At 38.7% G+C, this 22,651-nt stretch overlaps 1 protein-coding gene across 5 annotated transcripts in view; it reads left to right on the top strand.

Moving 5' to 3' along the window:
* The first annotated feature begins 331 nt into the window (after window positions 1–331).
* The window catches only part of FAM126A (family with sequence similarity 126 member A), a 40,764-nt gene continuing 18,444 nt past the window's right edge, over window positions 332–22,651 (top strand). For 2 of the 5 annotated variants that reach the window (XM_018075591.1, XM_018075592.1), the window contains exons 1-3: window positions 332–486; window positions 20,497–20,576; window positions 21,450–21,551. In XM_018075591.1, the coding sequence (XP_017931080.1) occupies window positions 20,526–20,576; window positions 21,450–21,551 (153 nt within the window). In that variant the 5' untranslated portion in view covers window positions 332–486; window positions 20,497–20,525. The remainder of the gene's footprint in view (window positions 487–20,496; window positions 20,577–21,449; window positions 21,552–22,651) is intronic. The other 3 variants (XR_003212787.1, XM_025895391.1, XM_018075593.1) reach the window with 2 other exon arrangements.

Consider the following 22,651-nt stretch of genomic DNA (forward strand, 5'->3'; position numbering starts at 1 on the left):
TCCCGTCGTGTCCCCGGAGCAGGGCGGGCAGCGCCGTGCCTGGCGCTTCCCGGCGCGCGCGTGAACCTTCGTCGGAAGGGTTAGGGCAGAGTTCGATGGCGAGCTGTGAAATATCTTAGTTCTAGCCTGTCTTATCTGTGTGTTTGGCTTTTTCGCCGCCGCGTCGAGTTCGGTGCCGGCGGCGCGGATGCGAGAGGTGGCAGCAACAGTTACAACCGCTGGGAGTTCGCGGTGCCCGGGTCGGAAGCGCCGCAGGCTGCAGGGCTTGTGTCTGCGTGGGCTTCGTGGTTTAACTTCGAGCACGGTAAATGGGAGTAACCTTCTGTCTGCTTTGTGTTGTAAAGGTAACGGTGAAAGCAGAGGTAAAGCCCGTGGATTTGGCTCGTTCCCTGTAATGCCGACAGCCATCACGTTTGTTTCCCGTCCAATTGAATTCCAGCTCTGTGCCGAAAAAGCTCCTGAGTCTTATGCTCACAGGGAAGAGATGTATGTTCTCGAGGATTATGAAGTCTTGCTGAATATCTTTCAGAATTTTTAACATACGCTGCCAGTGAGTGAGGAAGTGACTGTAGAAGAAAAAAATGTGGAATTTTCTATTAAGTGATGTTGGTTTGTTGGCTGTTGGGTTTGTTAGCTGCAAATTCAGATTTGGTGACTTTGTTTTGAAGGCAGCTTGCGTGAATGACATTGCAAAGAAGCAAAAAGCAGTTTTATGGAGCAAAGTGTAAATTGACATTGATGACTGCATGTCATGGCATCTGAAAGCCTTTTCTGAAGTTTTTCCCTCCAGTAATGTACTTATATGCTACAGTGTCTTTTCATAAGTTTGGGTTTTCCCCAAAATCATAGAAAGGTTTGGATTGGAAGGGACTTTAAAGATCATTTAGTTTCCCCCCGCCCCCAGCGTTTCGCTTTTATTCTCTCCACCTTCCAACAAGTTATGTTGCAAAAAGTAAGTAGTATTATATAATGTGGTCAAATTAATCTCCAATCTCTTTTATTTTCATCAGTGAAATACTTTTGGTAAAAGTAATGTACTTTGAAGCTGAGTTGCAGATCCTTCTGGCAATGTTCTTGGACACATGTTTTCCTCCAGAGTAAGAAAACAATACGAAAATACTACTTTTGAAATGCAAAACTCAGCTACTTCTCTTCTGTGATAATCTCTTTGTGAGACAAGGCACCTCTAACATGCCTTTTATCATAGAGATGACAATTTTGAGGAAGTTCAGTCCTACTTAGGATGATTTATGAACTGTAGCAATTCACTTCCTTTCAGCGTTGAGCTGTTTTAAAGGTACATGTTAAATTTAATCAGAAAGCTTCTTCCAAGAAACAAGGTTTTCAGGGACAGAATCATGTTGAGCTTTTGCTGTAGTCTCCTGAATGGGCGGGTTTGCTTTCACTTGAAATAGTCCATGGTAGACATGTTCTCAGGCATAGCTGGATAGTTAAGTCACTTGGATTCTAATTTTGCGAGGACTTGTATCACAGACAAGGATGTGCGTGAAATATTGTAAGGCTGGGCACTACAAATGGTGTATGTCATCTGTATTGTACTTAGCACAATGGGGCTGGGTCTAAGCTGGGAGAAGAGCCTGTTGGCTGATGTATATTTTGTGACTGGGCCAAGTCAGTGAGTTAGTCTCATTCTTAGTATGTGTTCCTGTAAAACCCAGATATCTTGAACCTTTCTCACGTTCATGTCAGGAAATCAATTTTCATTAAATTCTACCTTAAGATAAATATTAGGTTGTCTCTTAACCTGTCACTGACTTTAACGCATCCGGTGTGAGAATCACCTTGTTCATTCTGGAGACTTAAATTATTAGTTATTGAATGTTGGCTAATGTCTGGCTGTTTTAATTAGAAAATAAACAGACATTTCATGGCCCAATATGACACTGGGTTTTTTTCCAGGTTGTGTGAAAAACGCATAATTTGAGAAACCTGCATGATTAGTTAGAGAAAAGTCAATTCATAGGATTTCCTTAGGGACTAAGAACTTGTGGAGTATTTGAGGCCTTCAGATGACACTTTTGTGAGGCTTAAATGTTTACATTGATGAGAATATTAAAATGCAGTAGCATTTGGGCTCTTAACAAAGATCACCTGGGCACTCAGCAAACATACAAAGCCTCTATCAGGAAGACCTTAGACTTAAATCCGTTAGGTGAATCAGCAGGTCAGGTTTCATTCCCAGCCCTTCCCTTTGACAAATGCGCTCTCTGTGTCACCTGGCACGCTTCCTCTCTTGCGAGCAGAAGATTGGGCACAAAGCTTATACTTCAGTCTGCCATAGGATTTGTGTGGGTGGTTTTGTTAGCAGAAATGGAGGTTACACGTGTGAATCACTGCACCTGTGTGTTACTTCCAGTGTTACCAGTTACCAAGTCTTCCAGGAGCAATATGCATGAAGTTTAAACAGGAGATCCCATCATGGTGTATGGGAGACGAGGGGCCTGACAGTGTGACCATGACTGTGTGTATACTCTGTCTTCTGTGAAGTTAGGAGAACTAGGGTCCAAATCTCTTACACTCTAGAAAAACTGAAAACTGTCAATGTGTGGTTATCTTCTGAAGTGAAATAGCTTGACTGGAGTGACTCTGTGTAATCTCTGAAACTTCCATAGGATTACGAAAATACAGTGTGCTTAAAAGCTGCATTTTATATGCAGTGTCTTTAAGTATGTTGATTTGTACTTGGGAGGAAGTACTTGAGTTTGTTGATTTACTAGAATCTCATAGTTTTCCTGCTCAACGAAATTACGGCTTTTGATTTGTTAATACTGTTCTGTTTAATTATGCAAGTATATATATAAAAAAGGTCACTTAAATTAGAATTGTAAGCTTGAGATCTTTTCTTTAAATCTGTGTTTTCCAGGAAAAATAGCCCTCTTGGTAGTTCGCTGTCCTCAGCTGCCAGAATTGAAATGGTGGTGTATTAAATGCACATTTGGGAGTGAAGAATGGGTTGGAATTAAAGCATTTTTTTATTAACAACAGTTATTTAGGAACTTAAATTGGATTAATTTATTTGAAATGCTTCTTGAGATAATCTTGGAAGGCAAAACCAAAGTGGTGTTAGAATAAGGACTGAAATCTATGTCAGATCAGTGTTATTGGAGACAAGGAGTACTAAAGTATAAAAATGTTTTTAATGTGTAGCAACTGCGTATTGCTACAAGGCTGTGTTTAAAGCTTCTGGGCTGCTCAAGCTCTGCATGCCATTAAAAAGTTCAGTTAGTTCCTGCAGTGGCCAGACTCTTCCCTGTGCTCCATAACGTGTAAGTGTATGCATGCACTTCTAAGATGAAGTACTTCTGCATGCCCTTGAGATTTTCTTTATAAATAACTGACACTGAAATATTTAAAGTTATTTGAATTCACTGGTGAAATTTAAAATGTTTTCTGCAAGGCCGAGGGATGAAATGCTGCTGCATTTGTTTTTACTGAAAATCATCAGATTTCTCTCAGAACTTGTGCTGGAACTTCGCTAGCATGAAAACTCAAATAATCCTGGATTGGATATAAACACAACATCCCCACCTCCCCCCCAAAACACCAGAAACAGCATCTGAAAGATCTGACAACTGTACTGGTTTTCAATTGATAGCATTTCTAAACTAATGCTGAATATGAAGTGTTTACTTGTAGTTCTGGTGAAACTGTTGTGAAGCCTTTGCCCTAATCAGGGCCACGTTCAAGAGGAGCAGACTAAAAATAGAATGTTGGCTGAGTCTATGAGGGCGACTGTTATTTATGGCAATTTCTTTAGTCGCATCCCCACATGAACTTACATGCTTTGGTAACAACTGGAAAGATAATGAGAGCAGCATAACATAAATTACAGCCAAATTAGTACTGAAATTGTCTGAAAGTGACCCCGTTTTTTTCTTGCAGTGCCAGAAACGGGAGGATGTTGGTGTAGTTGTGTGATGAATTAAGGGTTCTGTTTATAAGGCTTCAGTGTGACTTCTAAATGGTGTACAAATGTAATACAGGGGGGTTCAATAAACAGTTGTTACTAGGAGGCTTATTTATTAGATCTGGAATCAATAAAGCCTGTGGAATTTGGACAGATACTTAATTATCATCACTTTTGTCTGTGGAGAATGCCATGAAAAGCGAGGGAGTGCATGAAAGTTGTTCTTAAATTTATTTGAAATAGTGAGCATTGCTGAAGAATCATCTGATTGTTGAGAGGAAGACTTGGAAATGGGTTATCTTTTCAAAACAGATATATGTTTGTGTTCTTCCATCTCTAACTTCTGATGATATGAAATGCTATGTAGCAATCAAAGCATAGCAAAGAAATTTAGGTAAAAGCAGTACTAGTAAAACCTGCCTGTTGCTGATGCAGAAGTTGCTAAGTATTGCTGTATTCCATCCTGATTGGCATAAGAGCTCTCATTCTAAACTTTGTGAGAAAAGCTGTCTGTTTAGGGCACTTTGGTAGCTATTAAATACAGCTTTCTTAGGATACCTTATCTCTTACCTTTACATTTTACTACTTTCTTCTATCCGGAAGCTAACCTTTATTTAAAAATAGCATAGCATGCTCTGAAGTGGCACTGGGTACTAATTAACTCACTTCAGTGCTTAAAGCTGTGCTGTCTCCTAAGGTTTCCTGCTGTTTGTACTGAATAAATATTTGTGCTTCAGCGAGGCATTAATTTCAACTTGATGAATAGTGCATACAGCTTTAATATTTTGCTAATACTAAACACGATGATTCACTACTATCACTATATTTTTATTGCAGTTCTTTTTTTCTAGGAAGGGGGAAGATGCCTGTTACACTTTAAATATGCATTAGAGAATTAAATCTAATACTCAAAAATTAAGCAGTCTAGCAGTCTGAGTATTGTACAGGAGCTAGTGCTGGATAATATAAGGTCTCCCTGACTGTCTGGTTGATGGACAAGGCTGTACTATTTCATTGTGATTTGTTTTCAAGCACTTAAATCGTGTTCTCATATGTAAAGGCAATTGTTTTTTATTTTTAATTATTTTCAATCCTTTCACATTATTTTCTATATTAAAGGAAATAACTAGAATATATGTAAAAGTTTTAAGTTGACCTAATAAATTTTAAAAAATGGCTTTTGACAGGTTTTTTAACACCAATCACCATCTCTGTCAGTTAGGATACTGAATATTTCAAACAGTCTCTCATATAAGACATATTTAGTATGCTATAGTAACATCTTTGCCTGAGGAGGAAGACTAAAGGATCTTCAGGTACAAAAATGGAATTTCTGCTGCCTCCTCCCCCCAGTAATACTCCTTTGCAGTGTTTGCTGGCTGAAGGAAATTATGTTACTCTTCCAGATTTGAGGTAGGTTGCAATGTCATATATTTTGTGTTAGGCTGATGAAGGAGAGGAAAGTGTGATCAAAGTGTGGGGAGGAGCGATACTGGGGAGTTCCTTAGTAGTTCCTTGGTACTTAATACTTAAGCAATAATTTGTGTTCCTTGCAGTGAATTTACACTGGATTGTCAGTGAAATTCTGAGTGTTTTCCTTTGGTTTGTGGTTAGTAGCACATCTGGATGAACCAATTACTGTATACTCAGTTAAAAGAATATACTTCTTATTGACTTTCTTTAGTTTGTGCCAAAATACCTGCCTGCTTTATGTCACATGCTGTGGACATGCTACTGTTTTTACTCAGTTACAGCTTTTAGTTTCATTAAGCTGTAGTCTTTCTGCTCACATCTCTCATGTCCCTAATTTTATTGACTCCATATGTCAGGTCTAGAAAGACTAATAGGCTCTTGCATTTTTTTCCCTTCCTTTGAACTAAATTCCCAGTGCAGCAGCCAGAGGAGCAGGTGAGAGGCTTTTGACAGTAATTCTGCACATCTGCTTACAGGTGCATTCTGTAACTTTGTGAGTGCTGGAATAATATTTACCAATTTCTGCCTGTCTTGAGAGAATGTGATTTACATTTAATTGTAAAGCTAAGGTAAAAAAAATTAAGTTTCTTCATCCCCTCCCTGTTTTCTCGGCAGCATTATGTGTCAGTACTGTAAATTAAGGGTATTTTCACCAAAGTTGTGTTGTGATGAGACACTTAAGACAATCAAATTTGTCATGTTACTTACTGAAACACAACACAGGAAACGTCTGTTTTGCAAAGTGCTCAATGATACAGCTTGAAGTATCAGGATTCTGTTGTTTCAACTGGAATTGGTTAAAGTTTTATTGAATTTTCAGTAATGTGTAAAAATATAGCAGAACTATTCTTCCAGCACTTGTGTATCATGCTGGGGATTGGATGAGTAGATTTGCAGTCCCTGCTACTTTTAATTTTTTTGCTGCCTTCCTCACTTTTGTTTGGTGTATGTATTTTCAATATTATTCTTTTTGTCGTAGACTAAGATTTAAGAGTATCTGAAGCATGTGAATTTGCACTGGTTACCAAGAGTTCTGAGTAGAATGTAAAGGTTATTTGTGCAGTGATATTTTATCCCAGACCGTTGTTATTGGCAAACTGTAGCTACACAGGGAAAACTGATAAGAGTTTTCCACCTGAAACTTAACATGAGCAGAGGAGATCTCTAAGCTGCGCAGTTCCTTTGCATACATAACACGCACATTCATTTCTTCTTTAAGGAAGTAATGAAAATCTTTGGTTCATTCCCAGTTTAGTGGTATTCAAAAGCGGTGTGGAGGTTTTGTACTATTTTGGCAAAAAAGTGGGTGCCAGTTCACCTATGTTCACAAAGCTGCAGCAATCCAGTGAAACAGTGGCAAGGACTGCTTAACCATTTCCAGCTCCTTTTTGGTGTGGTTGAATAAGAGTGCTATATAAGTTCCATAGCAGCAGTAGGATATTGGTACATTTGTTGTCCAGGGAAGAAGGAACACCTAAATGAAAGTCCCTGCTTGTACAGTAAACAGAGGAACTGACCAGAGGAACATGGGAAGTTAACTGAGTGATGAAACAGGAACCAAGTGAGGCCACATTTACCTTTGAAGATGTTCCTCAAATGTGTCTATTGATGTTAAATGATAGTTGTGTGATTTTTTTTGTGTTGTGCAATTAACCCCATCGTATTGTTTGAAAAGTGACTGTTCACTTTGATTGTATTTGGTTTTTTCCTCCCATGTGATTTAGCTTACTTTGCTATTGGGTTCATTGCAACTCTTCTTTCATATGCGTATGACAGTTTTTACAAGCAGGACATGTTGCTTTGTAGGGTTGTCAGGCTGTATTGATATCTTTCTGTTCTGGTTCATTTGAGTGCACTGTGTCCCAAATACATGTGTAGTCAATGACCAATTTCCATGTATTTTCATAATCACATCTACCATTCAAGTGACTTCTCAGTTGCTGCTTGTAAACAGAATACACTAAATCACATTCCAAGTTCACAGACTTCAGATTATTACAGAAACAAATTTTGACTACTTTTGCTGTAAGTCATCAAGTCTGTGCTCTAAACCAGGTCTCTGAATTTGTAACTGAATACTGAAGTACTGCTCACTTATTCTAGAACTACTAGTTAGGAAGGTCTCAAAGAATGCTCTTAAAAATCAGACCTATCTTGAGCAGGACATTGCGTGACTTAATGAGAGTGCAAATAAAAGAAACAGGAAAAGAAAATGAATGTATGCTCTGCTATTTTTAATCTTAAACTGTTTACTGCTATCCAGTTGATATCAATATAAATTCCATAGAAACTTTCTGTTGTTGTGGCTTTGGAACAATGGCAGATTACTTGGTGATCCTGTTTACCCTGGAAATCTGAAATCAAATAAGAGTCTCTCCAGAACCTATGCAATTTGAGTTTCATTAGCATTTTATTTCTCTCTTGGAATAATATTCCAAGCTTTAGATGCTTTCTTGAAGTGGGAACTTCTTACTTGAAAAGCTTTTTCATCTAATGGGATTTCAGTTTAAATTAATACGTCCTAAAATCTAAGACAATTAACCTATTTTTTTTCTGCTTTGACACTATTATGCTTTTGTGATTTGACTTTTTTCTAAAATTACAGTGCAGAGCAAGACATGCAGGGTAGTAAATTGTCTGAGACTTCGAGTTTCATATACTCTGTACTACAGCATTTAAGTTATATGTGGCAATAGGACATTTCATGTATTAGATATCTTTTCTGAATGAGACAAAAGTGTGGGTCCTGATCTTTTTAAAAATTTTAATTGAGAAGTCATGTTTTTCTGTAGCTTATAAAGCATTTAAAGAACTCACAAAATTCTTCTTAGTTGCTTTAAAATGCTTATCAAATGAATGTGTCCTGTATGGTGAGTATAGCAGGCTCATGCAGGAGGGCTGTTGGGGGAAAGGGAAGGGATAAGAAAGAACGAGAGAACTGCCATGGAGAGATAAAGCATATTTTTCCTGAAACTGTTTAACACAGCATTATGTGCATGTATTGATGGATAATTATCGACCACTAAAACTACGTCCTAAGAATATTTGCAGTATTGATGTACCCCTCTTCTGGAAAATGCACCTTTGTATAGCATTTTTTATTCTTCTGTGAAAATGAGCTACTAAAACACATTTCAATAGACTACCATAGACCTCCTTTGGTGTCTTCCTAATAGCAAGGTTTCTGCTTTTCTCTCATGATCTTTGAGGAAATGGTAGAATGGTATACTGGAGATAATATTTTGCAAATATAAAGTTATCAAGATGGCTAATGCTGCTGCATTCGTTTGAGTTGGGTGATGGGATGTGTCATATCACTCATTTAAAATAAAGGCTTTGGCGTCAAAGTAAAATCAGACCCTTCGATTTTAGTTATATTTGGTCATATCTGATATTATTACACTGTATTGTAGATCTACCCTGGTAAAACACACCATAGTAGTTATTCTTGCAGCATACTAAGTTCTTTAAAGTCTGTTTCTGGATTATCGCAGTATTTATGCCAAAAGCATAGTTTTGTGCTTGTTTCAAATGCAGTGTGTTGGACTTTCTTAGCTACGTGTGGAAGCACTTTGAAAGAATAGTTCATATTTGTGGGTAAATGAAAACTTAAAAATGCTTGCAGAGAAAGAGCCCAGGTTTTAGAGGGAAACTTTAACTGGGCATGTGCAGCTGTGCTGAAGGAGGGTATGATTTCAAAGGAGACAGAATTACCTTTAAATGGTTTCCATGCTAGTAGTACTATTTTAAAGTTTTTCGAATTTATAGCAACTAACTTTTGGCAAATGAAAATAAGTGTCCTGGTTAATTTTTGCAGTAGCCAGGAGGGGACATGGCCAGGACCTGGAGGTTATTCTGTAACATCTCACGTCACTGCCAGGGGGCAGAAGGGATCACTTCCCATAGAGTAAGTGTGGCAGAGGGAGTGGTTTGGGTGGCACTTGTTCCAAGGCATTGTTCACCTATCTTGTGCACTTTTGTTATTGTTGCTGTTCATTTTCTTATTTCGTTGCTGTTTCCAGTAAATTATTCTTATTTCAACCCGTGATCTTTACTTTTTGTGCCTTGAATTCTGCTCTCTAGCCCACTGCAGTGGGGAGGGAAGGGAAAGGAGAGTCAGTGACTGACGCGTGGTTTGGAGTGTTTCAGTGGGAATGCTAAATTGGAGAATACCATTCCTAAACCACGATAACCTTATTTGGCGCCCAACATGGGCAGAGAGTAGACTGTGGGTAGGAGGGATGCTGCAGTGAGCCTTGAAGCCTGGGGCACAGGCCTGGATGGAGCTGCTGCACGTACAGATCTTGGTGGTGGTAGCAAATACTCAAACAAGAGCTTTGAGGGCCGAAGTGGAGCAGGGTTCCACATGAACAACAGCTGAACATGGGTCAGCTGGGCCAGAGCGATTAGGCAAGGACCATTCCAAAAGGATGGGCAATAGCCTCTGTTGCCCTTAGCTGATCAATAGGAAGTCAGGTTCAGATCCATCAATCTGGAGCGGCAGAGACAGGCACTGAGAGGCTCCAAGTGTGGTGATGCAGCTGATCCTGGAGAAGCCAGCAGAAGCCCTAGGAAGAGTTTTTTCTTTGTGAAGGGCCAGGTGCCCTGGAATGGGTTTGCCCCAAGAGAGGAGCCCATGCTTTACCAAATAAAAAAGGCTGTCATGGTTCGGGGATGGTATTTCTCAATTTTGTGTTCCCGCTGAAGCGCTCCAAACCGTGCACTGCCTGCTCGCTCCCCTGTCCCTTCTCCCCTGCATCTACATGGAAAGGTGAAGTGAAGGCACAAAAGGCAAAGATTACAGGTTGGGATAAGAACAACTTACTGGAAACAGCAGTGGGATGAGAAAATGAACAATAACAGCAACAGTATCATTGACAAAGTGTAAAAGATAGATGAATGATTCACAGGTGGTTGCTCACCATGTGGAACTGGTGCTGCCCTCCTGTTCCCTGCACCCACTGCCTCCTCCATGCTTACTTGACCAAGAGGGACCCCTTCTCTCTCTGCCCCCTGGCAGTGACCTGAGGTGATAGAAAACAACCTGTGCGTCTTGGCCATGCCCCCTCTTGATGACTACAAAAATTAACCCTGTCCTGGCTGGAACCAGGACATAAGTCACTTCTGAAGCACCTGTAACATTTGCAACTCAGTTCTAAGTTTGTGGAGCTCCTTCAGTTTTTTTGGAGGCAGAAGGGAGATTCAGTTGAAATGAAGTCCCAAGAGCTGCTGTGGGGCTTGTGTAGTATCTTCTAAAGTCAACCTCTGGCTTGCAGGTAGATGTCTCTGCTTTTAAAATTTGATGAGGTGCAGATACCTAGAGCGGGGTTGGAAATAGGCACAATCTCCTAAAATCTCATTCTCAGCCTTCAGAGTTGGGAAGTTTTGGACAAAGGTCTTGCATTCTTAATGTTGCTGCTAAAAGTAAGTGAAGAGTATTAAAACTGGAAGGTGAAGAGCCTGTCAAACCCCTGTCTGTGAACTGAGTCTTTTTCCTTCTGATAAATGACTGCTAAATTTCTTGCCGGATGAATGCTGCTTCACTTGTGCTAACTGAAACTACGTGCTATAATGGTAGAAGGTGGTGAAATCATGCCTTTTACAGTTGATATTCAGAGATGAAGTAGAGCCCCTGCTCAATTCTCCACGTGATTTTTAGGGCATTCTCAAGCTATTGTGTCACTGCATTGGTACCAAAAGTAATGCTCTGTGCTTTTGAAAAGACCATTGGTTGGTTAAAGACTTATCTGCAATACTGAAATTAAAGCTGCAACAGGTATTCTCTCTGCGTAGGTTATTGTATTTCACTGTTTTAAATTTGTCTTTGGGTTTTGGGGAAACTTCCTGACTTCATAGGGATGTAGTGTGCTTTGGGCTTAGGGAACTAGGACGGATGAGAACAGTCAGTTTACTTTGCTTGGGGTTCTGCAGAGAATGTTTCTGATAAGTGGAGAAGTTGTGCAGCACTGCTTTCCTTTACAGAAGTGGTAAGAGCACTGTGCCATGTACACAGATGCTCTTGACACAACTTACAGGAGTCCTGATAGATAGAAAAACACAGAATTTAAAAAGCTTCCGTGTTCTTGTCATACAATCATAGAATGGCTTGGGTTGGAAGGGATCATTTAGTTCCAACTCCCCTGCTATGGGCAGGGACACCTTTCACTAGACCAGGTTGCTCAGGGCCTCATCCAACCTGACCTTGAACACTTCAAGGATGGGGCATCCACAACTTTTCTGGGCAGTCTGTTCAGTGCCCTCACCTTCTTCCTATTATCTAACCCTACCCTCTTTCAGTTTGCAACCATTTCCCCTTGTCCGGTCTCTACATGTACTTGTAAAAAGTCTCTGAGGATAAAGAAGATAACTTTTATCTCAGTACTGTGGAATTTTATGACTAAAACAAAAACTGGAACATATGTGTGGGTTAGGTCACTTGTGTAGTATTACCACACTGTTCCCTTTTACGCATTTCTTTTTGTTGTTTGGGTTATATTTGGTTAAGCTTGTGGTTGTACTCCTTTTAATGTTACTTTAAATTCTACTTCCTTATGATGCATATAGTTATTATCTAGATCTTTCTTTGTGTATGTTGAACTTTTAACTGTATCAATCCAGAATAAGTAAGGACTTACTTCACGACAAAACTTTTCAATTATGTGTATTTTATTTTATCCAAGACTGGGCTGTTTATATCTGTTCTTTTTTAATGAGTCAATAAGATGTAAACAGGAATGTTTGCATGACATGCAACAAAAGTGACAGCAAGTATATTTTAGCTGCTAAGAAAAACTGCTTTGAAAGTAATAACTCTTACTTTGTTTTCCTATAATGAATGTGAGTATCGGTATATTACAGGTGATAGAAAAGCTAACATTTGAGGATATGCTCCAAATGAAATAACTTGAAAGAGTAGGAGTTCTGCATGCCAGAGTATGGGATGTAACTGGCATAAGTTGGCTTACAGGTGGTCAGTTTTGACTGACTCTGTCATTGCCAGTAGGGCAGTTGTACTTAAGGTGTGCTTTTGTGCAGAAGGCAACAGGAAAAAATAGTAAAGGGGGATTAAAAAAGGCAGCAAGAAGGAAATAGCAAAGTAGGATGACAAACAAAATAAAGTTCAAACTGTGGAGGTTATTTCCTCTTACTTCATTTTGACACTGCACTGCTAGGGCTGCTTAAACAATGTAGATCTGATTTACTATGGCTTGTATAAATTCAGGTGACTATATCAGTGTGTGTAATCTGATATCTTTGTGCTGGTGACTTGTTCGGCTGGCATGAGTCATTTGGTTGTCTTGGAAGAGTTATCTCCTTGGCAGTAAAGGGTAAATACTAGGTTAGTTGTGTAGAAATGTGGTTTGTAACTGTTGTTTGCTAATCTGAAGTTGAGCAAATCCAGGAGTCAAAGATCAGAATTAAAATATTCCAAAGCCTGTGCTATTAGGGATCTTACGTTCTGCTTGAGACTTTTTAGAAAGCTTTCATCATTATTGTTTTGGGTCCTGTGTGCCCATGTGACTAAGTGCCAGCATTGTAAATGGTCTTATGTCCTCAACTGTATGTGCTCTGTTGGGTTTTTTTTCCCCTATTGACAGAATTGAAAGGTTATAGAAGTCTGAGTTATAATTTGATATGCCAAGTGTTTGATGCTTTGCAGCCTAGAAGCCTCCACACAATATTCTATGGTACTGGATACTTTGCACAAGAAATAACTGCATTTAAACCGTTACTTATAGTTTCTATACAGTCTAGTTGAGGTATGCTTCTTTCTATAATTTTTTATATAAATTTTTTTTCCCTTATTTGCTGTTATCAAAACTGAATCGAGGTCTCTCATCTGTGGCTGAATATTATTAGATCTATGATGTTTTAAAAAACTAATGGATATCATTCAGGACTTTTCCATTTGATGGGCAAATATCTACCACTTTGTCATATCCCAGATGTAAACTCTTCAAGAAGCACAGGTGCACAGGATCAGGATATCTTATTTAAATCTATGTCATGAAGAAGTCTATTGGCACCTGAACTCTAAGGTTGATGCTCCACACTGTCATCTAAAGTATAAGCTGCAGATAAGATGGTTCCTTCTATCATTGACAGAGGGGAGGGGGAAAAAGGGAAGCAAAACTGAATAACGCCCTTGGCAAGATGAAATTAAAATTGACTGCATTTTCAGTTCCTAAGGTTCAGTAATCTTTCCAAACCATGTTCAGAACAGTTATCTTTGTAAGGCTCACCACTGTATTGTGAGAAAGAATGCAGAAATTACCATACTGAATCACACCAGAATCACCAGAATTTCTGAACCCTCAGTGTCTAACAGTGGCTGTAATAGAGGCTTAAAGGGAGATGAGAGGGGAAACTATAATTGTGTGCTGGGGGAGCAACTTCTGACTCCAACTTTCTGAACTAGAAGAAATGCTTATGCATTTAGTGGCTGTGGATGGATTCTTCCATGGATTCTTTCAGATGGCGGTTTTTTTCTGTGCATTTATGTGTTGGACCTCGGTGCATACTTCCTTCACGTTGTTTTTGGTAACTCCTGTTTCTTTTGAGCCTGTCACCTATGGTTGGACCTAATACTCATCTGTCATTTTAGGAATTTGCTTGAGCCTTGCTTGAGTGATGCTTTGGTGTACCATAGCTATCTTGTTTTACACTGAAGATAGCAATTATCACAGAATATTTGATACCAAGTCTTTGAGCACTGTTTGCATTTTTATATTTGAATAGAGCATGTGACTGTTTCAGGCTTAGCACAAGTTTTTGGTTTTTTTGTGGAAGTTTGAAAAATGCTAAGAAGTCAGACCTGGCCTTTATGGTTTCTGGAACCCGTCAGAGTGGCTTTTGGGAGTCCACAGTACCATCTGTTTCTTTTCTCAAGAGACTTCAAATGATTTGCTACCCATTACTCCACCATTACAAGTATCTAGACAGAACAGCTTGACCATATTCAAATTTGTATAGTAAATGAACAGATCCCTGTATCACTAGAACGAGTGATAATTAACATCAGGAAAATATATCCTCCTCTTTGGCAGTTTAATCAAGAATACACTTGCCTAAGTGCTGCTTCCTGTTTGAGGGTTACCAAGGATTGTGTCTTGGTCTGTGAAACAAGTGGGAGAGAAAAGGGTTCAACAATGTGAATTTTAAGTGTAGGCTGTAGTCCTTAAGTGAACTTGATGTATCATGTAGAGGTGACTAAAAGTCTTTTAATACTACTTGTACCACTTCAAAGGGTAAGAAAAGTTGCGTCCTAATTGGCCCTTCCGTACTTCTGTATGCAGACTAGTATAGAACAGAAGATCAACATGTACTAGGGACTCAATCTTTTATAGGTCTGATACATCCTAATGGAATGGTCACAAGTTTACTTTATTCCTATTCTGGGATGAGCTGACAAATTTAGGTTATGGTTCATAAATAGCTTAACTTTCTGCTCCGTGTTTCCTTTAGGCTAAAAATTTTTTTCTTAGCAAATATTACAGACTTCCAAGAAGATACTTTACAGATTAGGTAAGGGCCCAGTATATGCTTTTTCTCCTCTTCCAGCAATTCCCAGAGGACGGGACTTAAGCAGTTTTTGGCTCCTGGTTTTGTTTTTTCCAGCTCTGTGATTTCCTGTAGCAAATATCTAATGCTGTGGTTTCAGAAGGTCAGTTCTGCAGAACTCAAGAGTTCATTCTTCATCCAAGTCCGGCCTCCTTGTACTTAATCCAGATTTCATTTACACACATGCGTTCCATGGATGAATTTTACAAAGGCTGGGTAGCTTTAAAGAGCAAGAAAGCCACCTATTGTGAGAATATTTTTAAAGAAAAATCTGTGCATGTGTTATCTGTGATTTCATTAAAGCTATTATTTGATATTATTGTATTAAAGTCTTGAGTGCCAGGTATGAAAAACCAAAGCCATTTAAGTAGATGGAGGCATTAGTAAGTTTGCCAGAGAATATGTCTTAATTCGTCTTGGCTTGCCCTCTGCCAACTCAATGCATAGCAACTTTTTTTCTCTCTTCTATTAAAAACAGTAAATTCAGTAAGTTCCTGGTGTGTTTTTGCCGTAATAGGGGAAAGAAAATTACCTTCTGGAGGATTTTGTAGGAAGTGCCTTCTAAACGAGACTTGTTTTTGTCAGATAAACTTGCTTGGTCTCTTATTCAAGTTATACTGTTCATCTTGAAACAAAGCAAAAATTGATATCTCCCATGTAAGGAGACTTTTATTATTGTATTAGAATAGAGCCAGATGAATTAGCAGCTCTCAGAGGCTGCTTAGTACTTGGGAACAGATCCAGAGAACAGTCTTACCTCAATCTATATCAAAACAGATTGCAGACTTCGAGTGGAAAGTAAGTTAGACTGATTCTTCTCAGGTTAATATTGGAGCTCAAGTTGAATATGTCCTAGGGTTTCAATGTTAGAGATTAATAAGGGCTCTATGATTTTAGGTACCCTTACTTTAAATAGGGGTTTTAGGAACAGTAATTATAACAGTTAATAATAATGAACGGTGTTAATTATTATTTAGTATAAATCCTATCTTTTGCAGCTTATCCAAGTTGAGAATCTTGTGGAAAGTACTCCAAAGCACTTTTAACTCACAGAGCATAAACAAACAGATTATATTAGCTATATAAATAATTAGTCATGTGTTAGCTAGACTGCAGAAGCTATTCTTGCTTTCATCATGTGGCATATGTGAAGGTAAGACCTGCAATGAAAGAGTGTCACTTAAAAGTGACTTTACTTCATGTATGATATAAGCTAAAAATATATGAGTCTAATAAAAATTCAACAGAGATGAACCACCTGACTGTTACTGAGCTGCATCACAAGTGTTTTAGTGGTATCATTTTAATAGTTGAGTCTTCTTCCTCTTATAACAATCTTCATCAGGACATCCAAATGACTCTGCCTCAATCTTTTGGAATGAGAAGCATGGAGACATTTGAAGCTGCTCATCAGTTTTAATCAAAGTATTGTTTGATTTGTGGTGACAAAAGCAAGTTGTTTTTAAAGAAATTCTCAAACTCCACTCATTTGAAGTCTTTGCAGGACTTAGCAGGAGGAGATCAAGGAAAAAAATTCATTTGAAGGGAATTACATGCCAATGTACCTTAAACAAGACTTTCTTTGGAGAAATGCTGTGTAGTGCTTGCTGTGTTATTTGAATTTTCATTACAGTTTTGATACATATAAAATACATTCCTAATATAATTTTACTTTTTTTTCCTCCAAAGTAGCAGGTATTTACTTTATCCCCTTTTTGCTTTAATTCTATAGTGACTGGGACATCTAATGCTTACAGTGGCCTATATCTTGCAGTTATATCCACTGAAACAAAGCTGTAATTAAGGCATGCTTTTCTTAATCCTTTGGGGATTTTTTTTCTGTAATAGATTAACAGATGCTATAAATTAAGCCTTACTTTGGCCCACTTTGTGTTAGAAATTTCATTCTAGAGTTACTTTTTTAAACTTTCTGTGGGCTCCAGAAAAAAATTGTATTAACTGAAATTTGCTGATACTTGTTTTAGAACAGTCTTGGGTTTTCCATCTCTGTCCACACATTGTTGCAGTCCAACTTGATCTGTTATTTATATAGGACAAAATGTGGCAATCCTCAGTAAAGTGGTAGGTTGTCTGCCTGTTTTAATAGATCCCACACAGCTGATGTAATTGAGGCTTTTTTCCTTCTAATTGAGGTTTTTTTCCTTCTGGGAGAGATCAGTCTTTGTCTTCATGGAAAATAAGTGTAAAGTTGGAGTTCTTATTTGTGACACTCAAATGTGCATTGCTGTGGGTGCATATGTGCTTGAGGTTAAATGGGTATATATGCATTTTTTTAAATGCATGAAGGTAAAATAAGGACAGTCTATCTTCTGTGCATTTCAACTGCCTTAACTCTCAATGGAATGCCTCTGCAACTTTAAAAATCAAAGACCTGATCAGCAAAACCTTTGTCCCGTTTCTTTTATCTCAGCTTTTTTATAGATTTCTCTGGGAACATTTAATCTTAAAATAGTGCTTGATGGATCAGTAGAAATAGGTGGAAAAAGTGCATCTCTTGGATAAATGTGGTATCAACTATGGACTTGGAGTATCCAACACTCCTCTGGACTCTTAAAAATCATGGCTTTCTTGCTTTGAACAGTTAATACTAGGGCAGGTATTTGTGTTATTAATGGGGCTTGGTAGGGAATGGTTACTATTGTTAGCTGTGCTGAAGCATGAGATGCTGCAAAAGCCTTTGTCCGCCTTCACAGGACTGAAAGTAGGGTTAGTAGATTGTGGGATTCTATAGAAACTAAGGTGGTTACTTCAATAATTGTAGTAGGACTAGCCTTTTTGTTTGTTAGCACACAGTATTATCCTTAGAAGTCTCACTTCATAGCAGGGTTTGAAACAGTCTATGCAGAATATTGAGAGGCCACTCATGTGTATTGTCATTGTTATATCTTCAGAGACTATCAGCGCTGATCAGAAAGCCTTGGAATTTAGCCAGATGAATATTCTTCATGACAGTCCTTTGTTGATGCAGGATGACAGAATGGATGAGGTTTGAATGGATCTTTGGAGATAATCATGAAGTTCAACCTCCTTGGCTCAAAGTAGTGAAAATTGAAACAGGTGGTTTCTCCGGATTTTATCCAACTGGGTTTTCAATGTCTCCAAGGCTGGAGACTCTTCAGCCACTTTGAGTGACCTGTTACATTGTTCAATAACCATTACATGAAATTACACTTAAACCCTTTTTCAGTGTATTTCATTTTATGCCCATTGCCTCTTGTCCTGTCACAGGACAGCAGTGAGAAGAGCTTGGCTCTGTCTTCTTTATTCCTTTCCCTCAGGTAATTATCTACATTTCATAAAATCCTTATGAGCCTTCTCTTCTCCAGGTTTAACAGTCCCAGCTCTCTTGGCCTCTCCTCATGTGAGAAATGCTCCAATTTGTCTGTCAGCTATATGGCCTTCTCCCAAACTATTTCCAGTATGGGCATATATCTGTTGTGCTGGGGAGCCCAGGACTCCAAATGTGTCTTACCAGCACCCATCACAGGGAAGGATCACTTCCCTTGAGCTGATGGTGATCTGGAGGCTGTTGTCTGTCTGTGCTGCAAGGGTGGGTGTGGCTGGCTCATGTTCCCCTTGTTCATGGGCCCTGTGTGTGCTGGTGCTTGCATTTTTTTCCCAGGAGTAGGACTTGGTACTGTCTTTAAACTTCCTGAGATACATGTGTTGGCTCACACCTCCTGTCCATTGGTGTCTCTGTGAATGGCAGCACATCCCGCTGGGCTATCAGCCTCTCCTCCTGGTTGAACATGCTGAGGGTGAGCTCTGTCCCATCATTCATCTTCATTAACAAAGATGTTAAATCGTCCTCCCCTGGGTATTGACCCCTGGAGTTCACCAGTAAGGCCAGGTGTCCAGCTGGGCTTTGTGCACTGGTGACAGCCCTTTGATCCTGGCACTTGAGGCAGTTTTCTGTGCTCTGAGATCCAGAGTTCCTGGGGGCTGCTCTTGCTGGTAACAACAGAAGCAAAGGTGGTAGTGAGTACCTTGACCTTTTCTGTGTGTCCTGTCAGCTGGTCCTCTGCCCAATTTAGTCATGGTGCCCTAGTCTTCCTGTTGCTGATGATATTTTTCCAAAACCCCATGAACCATTCTAGAACATTCTCGGTCCTCCTCCTTGCTTTGATCCTTCTTGGATTCCTGTGTTCTACTATGTCATTGTCATTGCAGCCGTGTCTTCCCTAACCTTGACGTCACTGGCCAGTTTTTCCATGTTTGTAATTATGATGTTTAGCGCAAGTGAGGAAAGGGAGGCACAGAAGTCTCTGCTTGCATACACTATTATTGTGTATTAAAATGATTCAAGAAGTTGTTGGACAGCCTGTTTAATTTTATTCCTTTTGACATGCATGTCTCAACAATCATTTCCTCACAACCCTGCTTTTGGTCACTTTCTCTTTAAGTAAAGCCTTATTTAAGTTTGTTTCCCCCTCTCCCCCTCCACCTTGCTTTGAAGGGTTATAGAGAACTCTCACTATTATCATATTTAGTTCTTCTCCCTTCAGGCTTCTTAAAATTTTCTCTATATATTCCACTACAGTCTGTATCTCAGAACAAAATATTTGTATTTTTGTTATACAAGACGGTTATTCCCTCCCATAATTTCCTTGTTTATCATTCGTTGACAGCCCATACTTTTGATATCAGTACTTCAAAACTAATTTTAAATTGCTGAAGCAAAACTTGAGAGGATCTTCCATGACTGAACATTTCACCAAGACAGTGCTACTTTTTTCCTTAGATGAGTATTTAACTTTGTCACTGTTTGAAATCCATGGTCACAATTTGAGTAAACTAGCAGCACGTTTTTTTAAACTTCTAGTAGTTTTGTATCTTAATGATATGTTGCTCTTTTGTTTAAGAATAAGCTGCTTCAAGGGACAGTTGTTTTTAAGTGGCTTCTCAAAATTGAAGAGAAATCAGAAATTAATTTCAGAAGCCACTCTGCATCTCTTGTCTTCAAGTCCTAGTACTGATAATTTTGCTCTAAGATTGGACAGAATGCTGGGCAGGGAAGTCTGTCTTAGGCTCATTGTCTTGCAGTTGCCACAGTAGGGGAGGATTGAAAGGTTTTCCATCCGCCTTTATTTCAGTGACCTTTTCCAAGTTGGGAGTAGGAGTTGACTAGGAAAAACCTAAACAGTCGTTTCTCTTCAGTGAGAGAGACTCAGTTTTCTCTTGAGTTTTGTAAGCTGAAAAATAAATTGAAATTGAGAAGATAATATTTCCTGTTTTCAAAATGCCATTTCTGCAAGTCTTTGACTTACTGAGCTTCCCACACAATTCATACTTGGAATTTATTAAACTGCTGTATGTGAAGACTCCTGTGTTTAATGCTTCCAGCAGCTTGCATAAGTGAGGTAGAATAAAAGTTCAAAGTAATGTTAGCATGTGAAATGTTAACAAGTGAAAGCATGAAAAGATTCTGTAACCATTCACAAGGATTTAATTTTCATTATCTGCTTAATGCAGTGACTGTAGTTTCCACAAACTCTGTTTGCTTGCTCTTTCAGGCTGAAGGTTTGGAAACGGATGTTGGAAGATGTTAGCTGTGGATACCGGGGTTGTGGAGGAGTGGTTATCAGAGTTTAAGGTAATACTTTCTCATATATTTTGTCAGTAGTGTTTGAATTGCTGCTGGAGCAGTATGCAGGACTGCTTGATTCCTGTAGAAAACAGAAAAATAGTAACCTTGGGTTTTGCTGAGATCGTGTGATAAATACAAATGTTTGCTTGAAAAGATTTTTTTATTTCCTTGCCTCCTGGAGGATGACACACTTCCTGATACAGAGCAGTGAAAATGTGTATCATAGGTGAATGGTTTTGTTGGTTTGAGTACTAGACTTGACTATAGGTTTTGCTGCTGGTCTGCTTAGGTACACTGGGAATGTGTTTTCCTATCTGTATAGTGGAGTATAATCTCCTTTGAAGGACTGCAGGTAAGTACTGTAAGAGCTATGTTAAGTTTAAATATACACCTTCCAAAGGGCTGTTAAAAATATTAGATTTTTACCTTCTTAAGTACTGGCAGAAAATACGTTTAGTGTTAGAGAAGAGCTGTTTGCATTAACTGGAATTTGTGTTCTTGCAGAGTAAACTGTATCTGGTAATAATGTTCACTGCCTGTGTACAGTCAGTCTTGAGAACTCCTTGAAGTATGGATCTGAAAACTGTTAAGTTTCATGGTACTGACATTTCAAGTGAAATTTCAGTGAAGGTTGCACTTCTGAAACTCTTGGTTTTTTAATCTATTTTGCCATCCACTGTCATTGCATTCTGTATAAAACTGCAAAATGATAGAATGCAGTGTGTCTTCTGGCAATGATTTCCATAGTAAGGATTTCTTTACAAGACAAGTTTTAGTTTATAGTTAAACTCTGATAAATAATAACTTGCAATGAAAAATTGTTGTGGAAATAGGTGTTATATTTTAGTGATAAAATTGCTTATAATATTTTTATTTCAGACACTGCCAGAAGCATCCATATCCAGCTATGCTGCCAGTTTGAAAGACAAGACTGCTTTGATTTCATCTCTTTATAAAGTAATTCAGGATCCACAGAGTGAAGTAAGTATATTGGATTTCTCACCCAAAATGTCTGGCACAACGCTAGCAGAATAAAAATAAGACCTTGCATGCTAGTTAATTGTGTTCTAACTACATGAACTACAGAACTACATGAAGAGTTTCCTTCAAAATGTTTGTTCTTAACAATGACATACTATCATGGAAAAAGAGAGTCATAAGTTTTGTAACCTGATCATAGCTGAATTTGTAGATCCCACTCATGGACTTCAGGACTTGGATATAGAATTGAGAAATATATTAAGGAATTGAAGAAATGTTTGAGTCTGACAGAATTCTTTCTGTAATTGAATGTGAATCTATAGATGTCAGAAGCTTGTCTGTTACAGTCCAAGAGAACAAAGATAGGTTTGTGATCCTTTTGTTGTTGTTTGAAATACATACAGTATAAATACATAGATTTATAAATTGGATGTACCCTTGCTGAAATAATGGAAAATATGAAAAAAATTGGGGGGAGGGGGGCAGATTTGCACAGTACTTGTACCAGAATAGGTTCCAAATCCCATGACTGCCCTTGTTTTAAAGTGTCTGGGTGAATTCAGAACATACTGAGCTGGGATTAGCTGTGTGTTGACTCACTTTCTATGGTCCAGCAAACCTTGTGTGTATTATTTTAAGATTACAACAAGTCCTTATTTCCTCTTCTGAAAAGGCCTAGCAATAAGGCACCTTTTCAAAGTTTGAGATTATGCCAGCAATAAAGGTGAGAGGATAAAACACTTTCAGTATATACATTTTTAGGGAGAATGCTCATAGTGAAACTCTCAAGTTGTCCAGCAAAGAAGAAATGTAATTTTTCTTTGCTGCTCAGAAAGGCATTCTGAGTTATTCCAACTACTGAGTCAAGCCTGTCTGGTCTTCAGAATGCATATCAACATGTAAATTAATCAGTTGAGTCTCCCTGTTGGTAGCCAAATTAATATTTTCATATGTTCTCTGATTTCTTACTACTTCTGGCTATCGCTGGGTTTCTCAGGGACTTTAGTAACAGGGTGCTACTGCAAATTCCGCTTGAAAAGGTTGTTGGGATAATTCCAGGGGCAAGGTATTGAGGATTTCCTTGTTAGTGAGACTTAGAA

The sequence above is a fragment of the Manacus vitellinus genome, unplaced genomic scaffold (genome assembly GCF_001715985.3).
Source record: "Manacus vitellinus isolate BGI_N305 unplaced genomic scaffold, ASM171598v3 scaffold_3_pilon, whole genome shotgun sequence".
Lineage (NCBI taxonomy): Eukaryota > Metazoa > Chordata > Aves > Passeriformes > Pipridae > Manacus > Manacus vitellinus.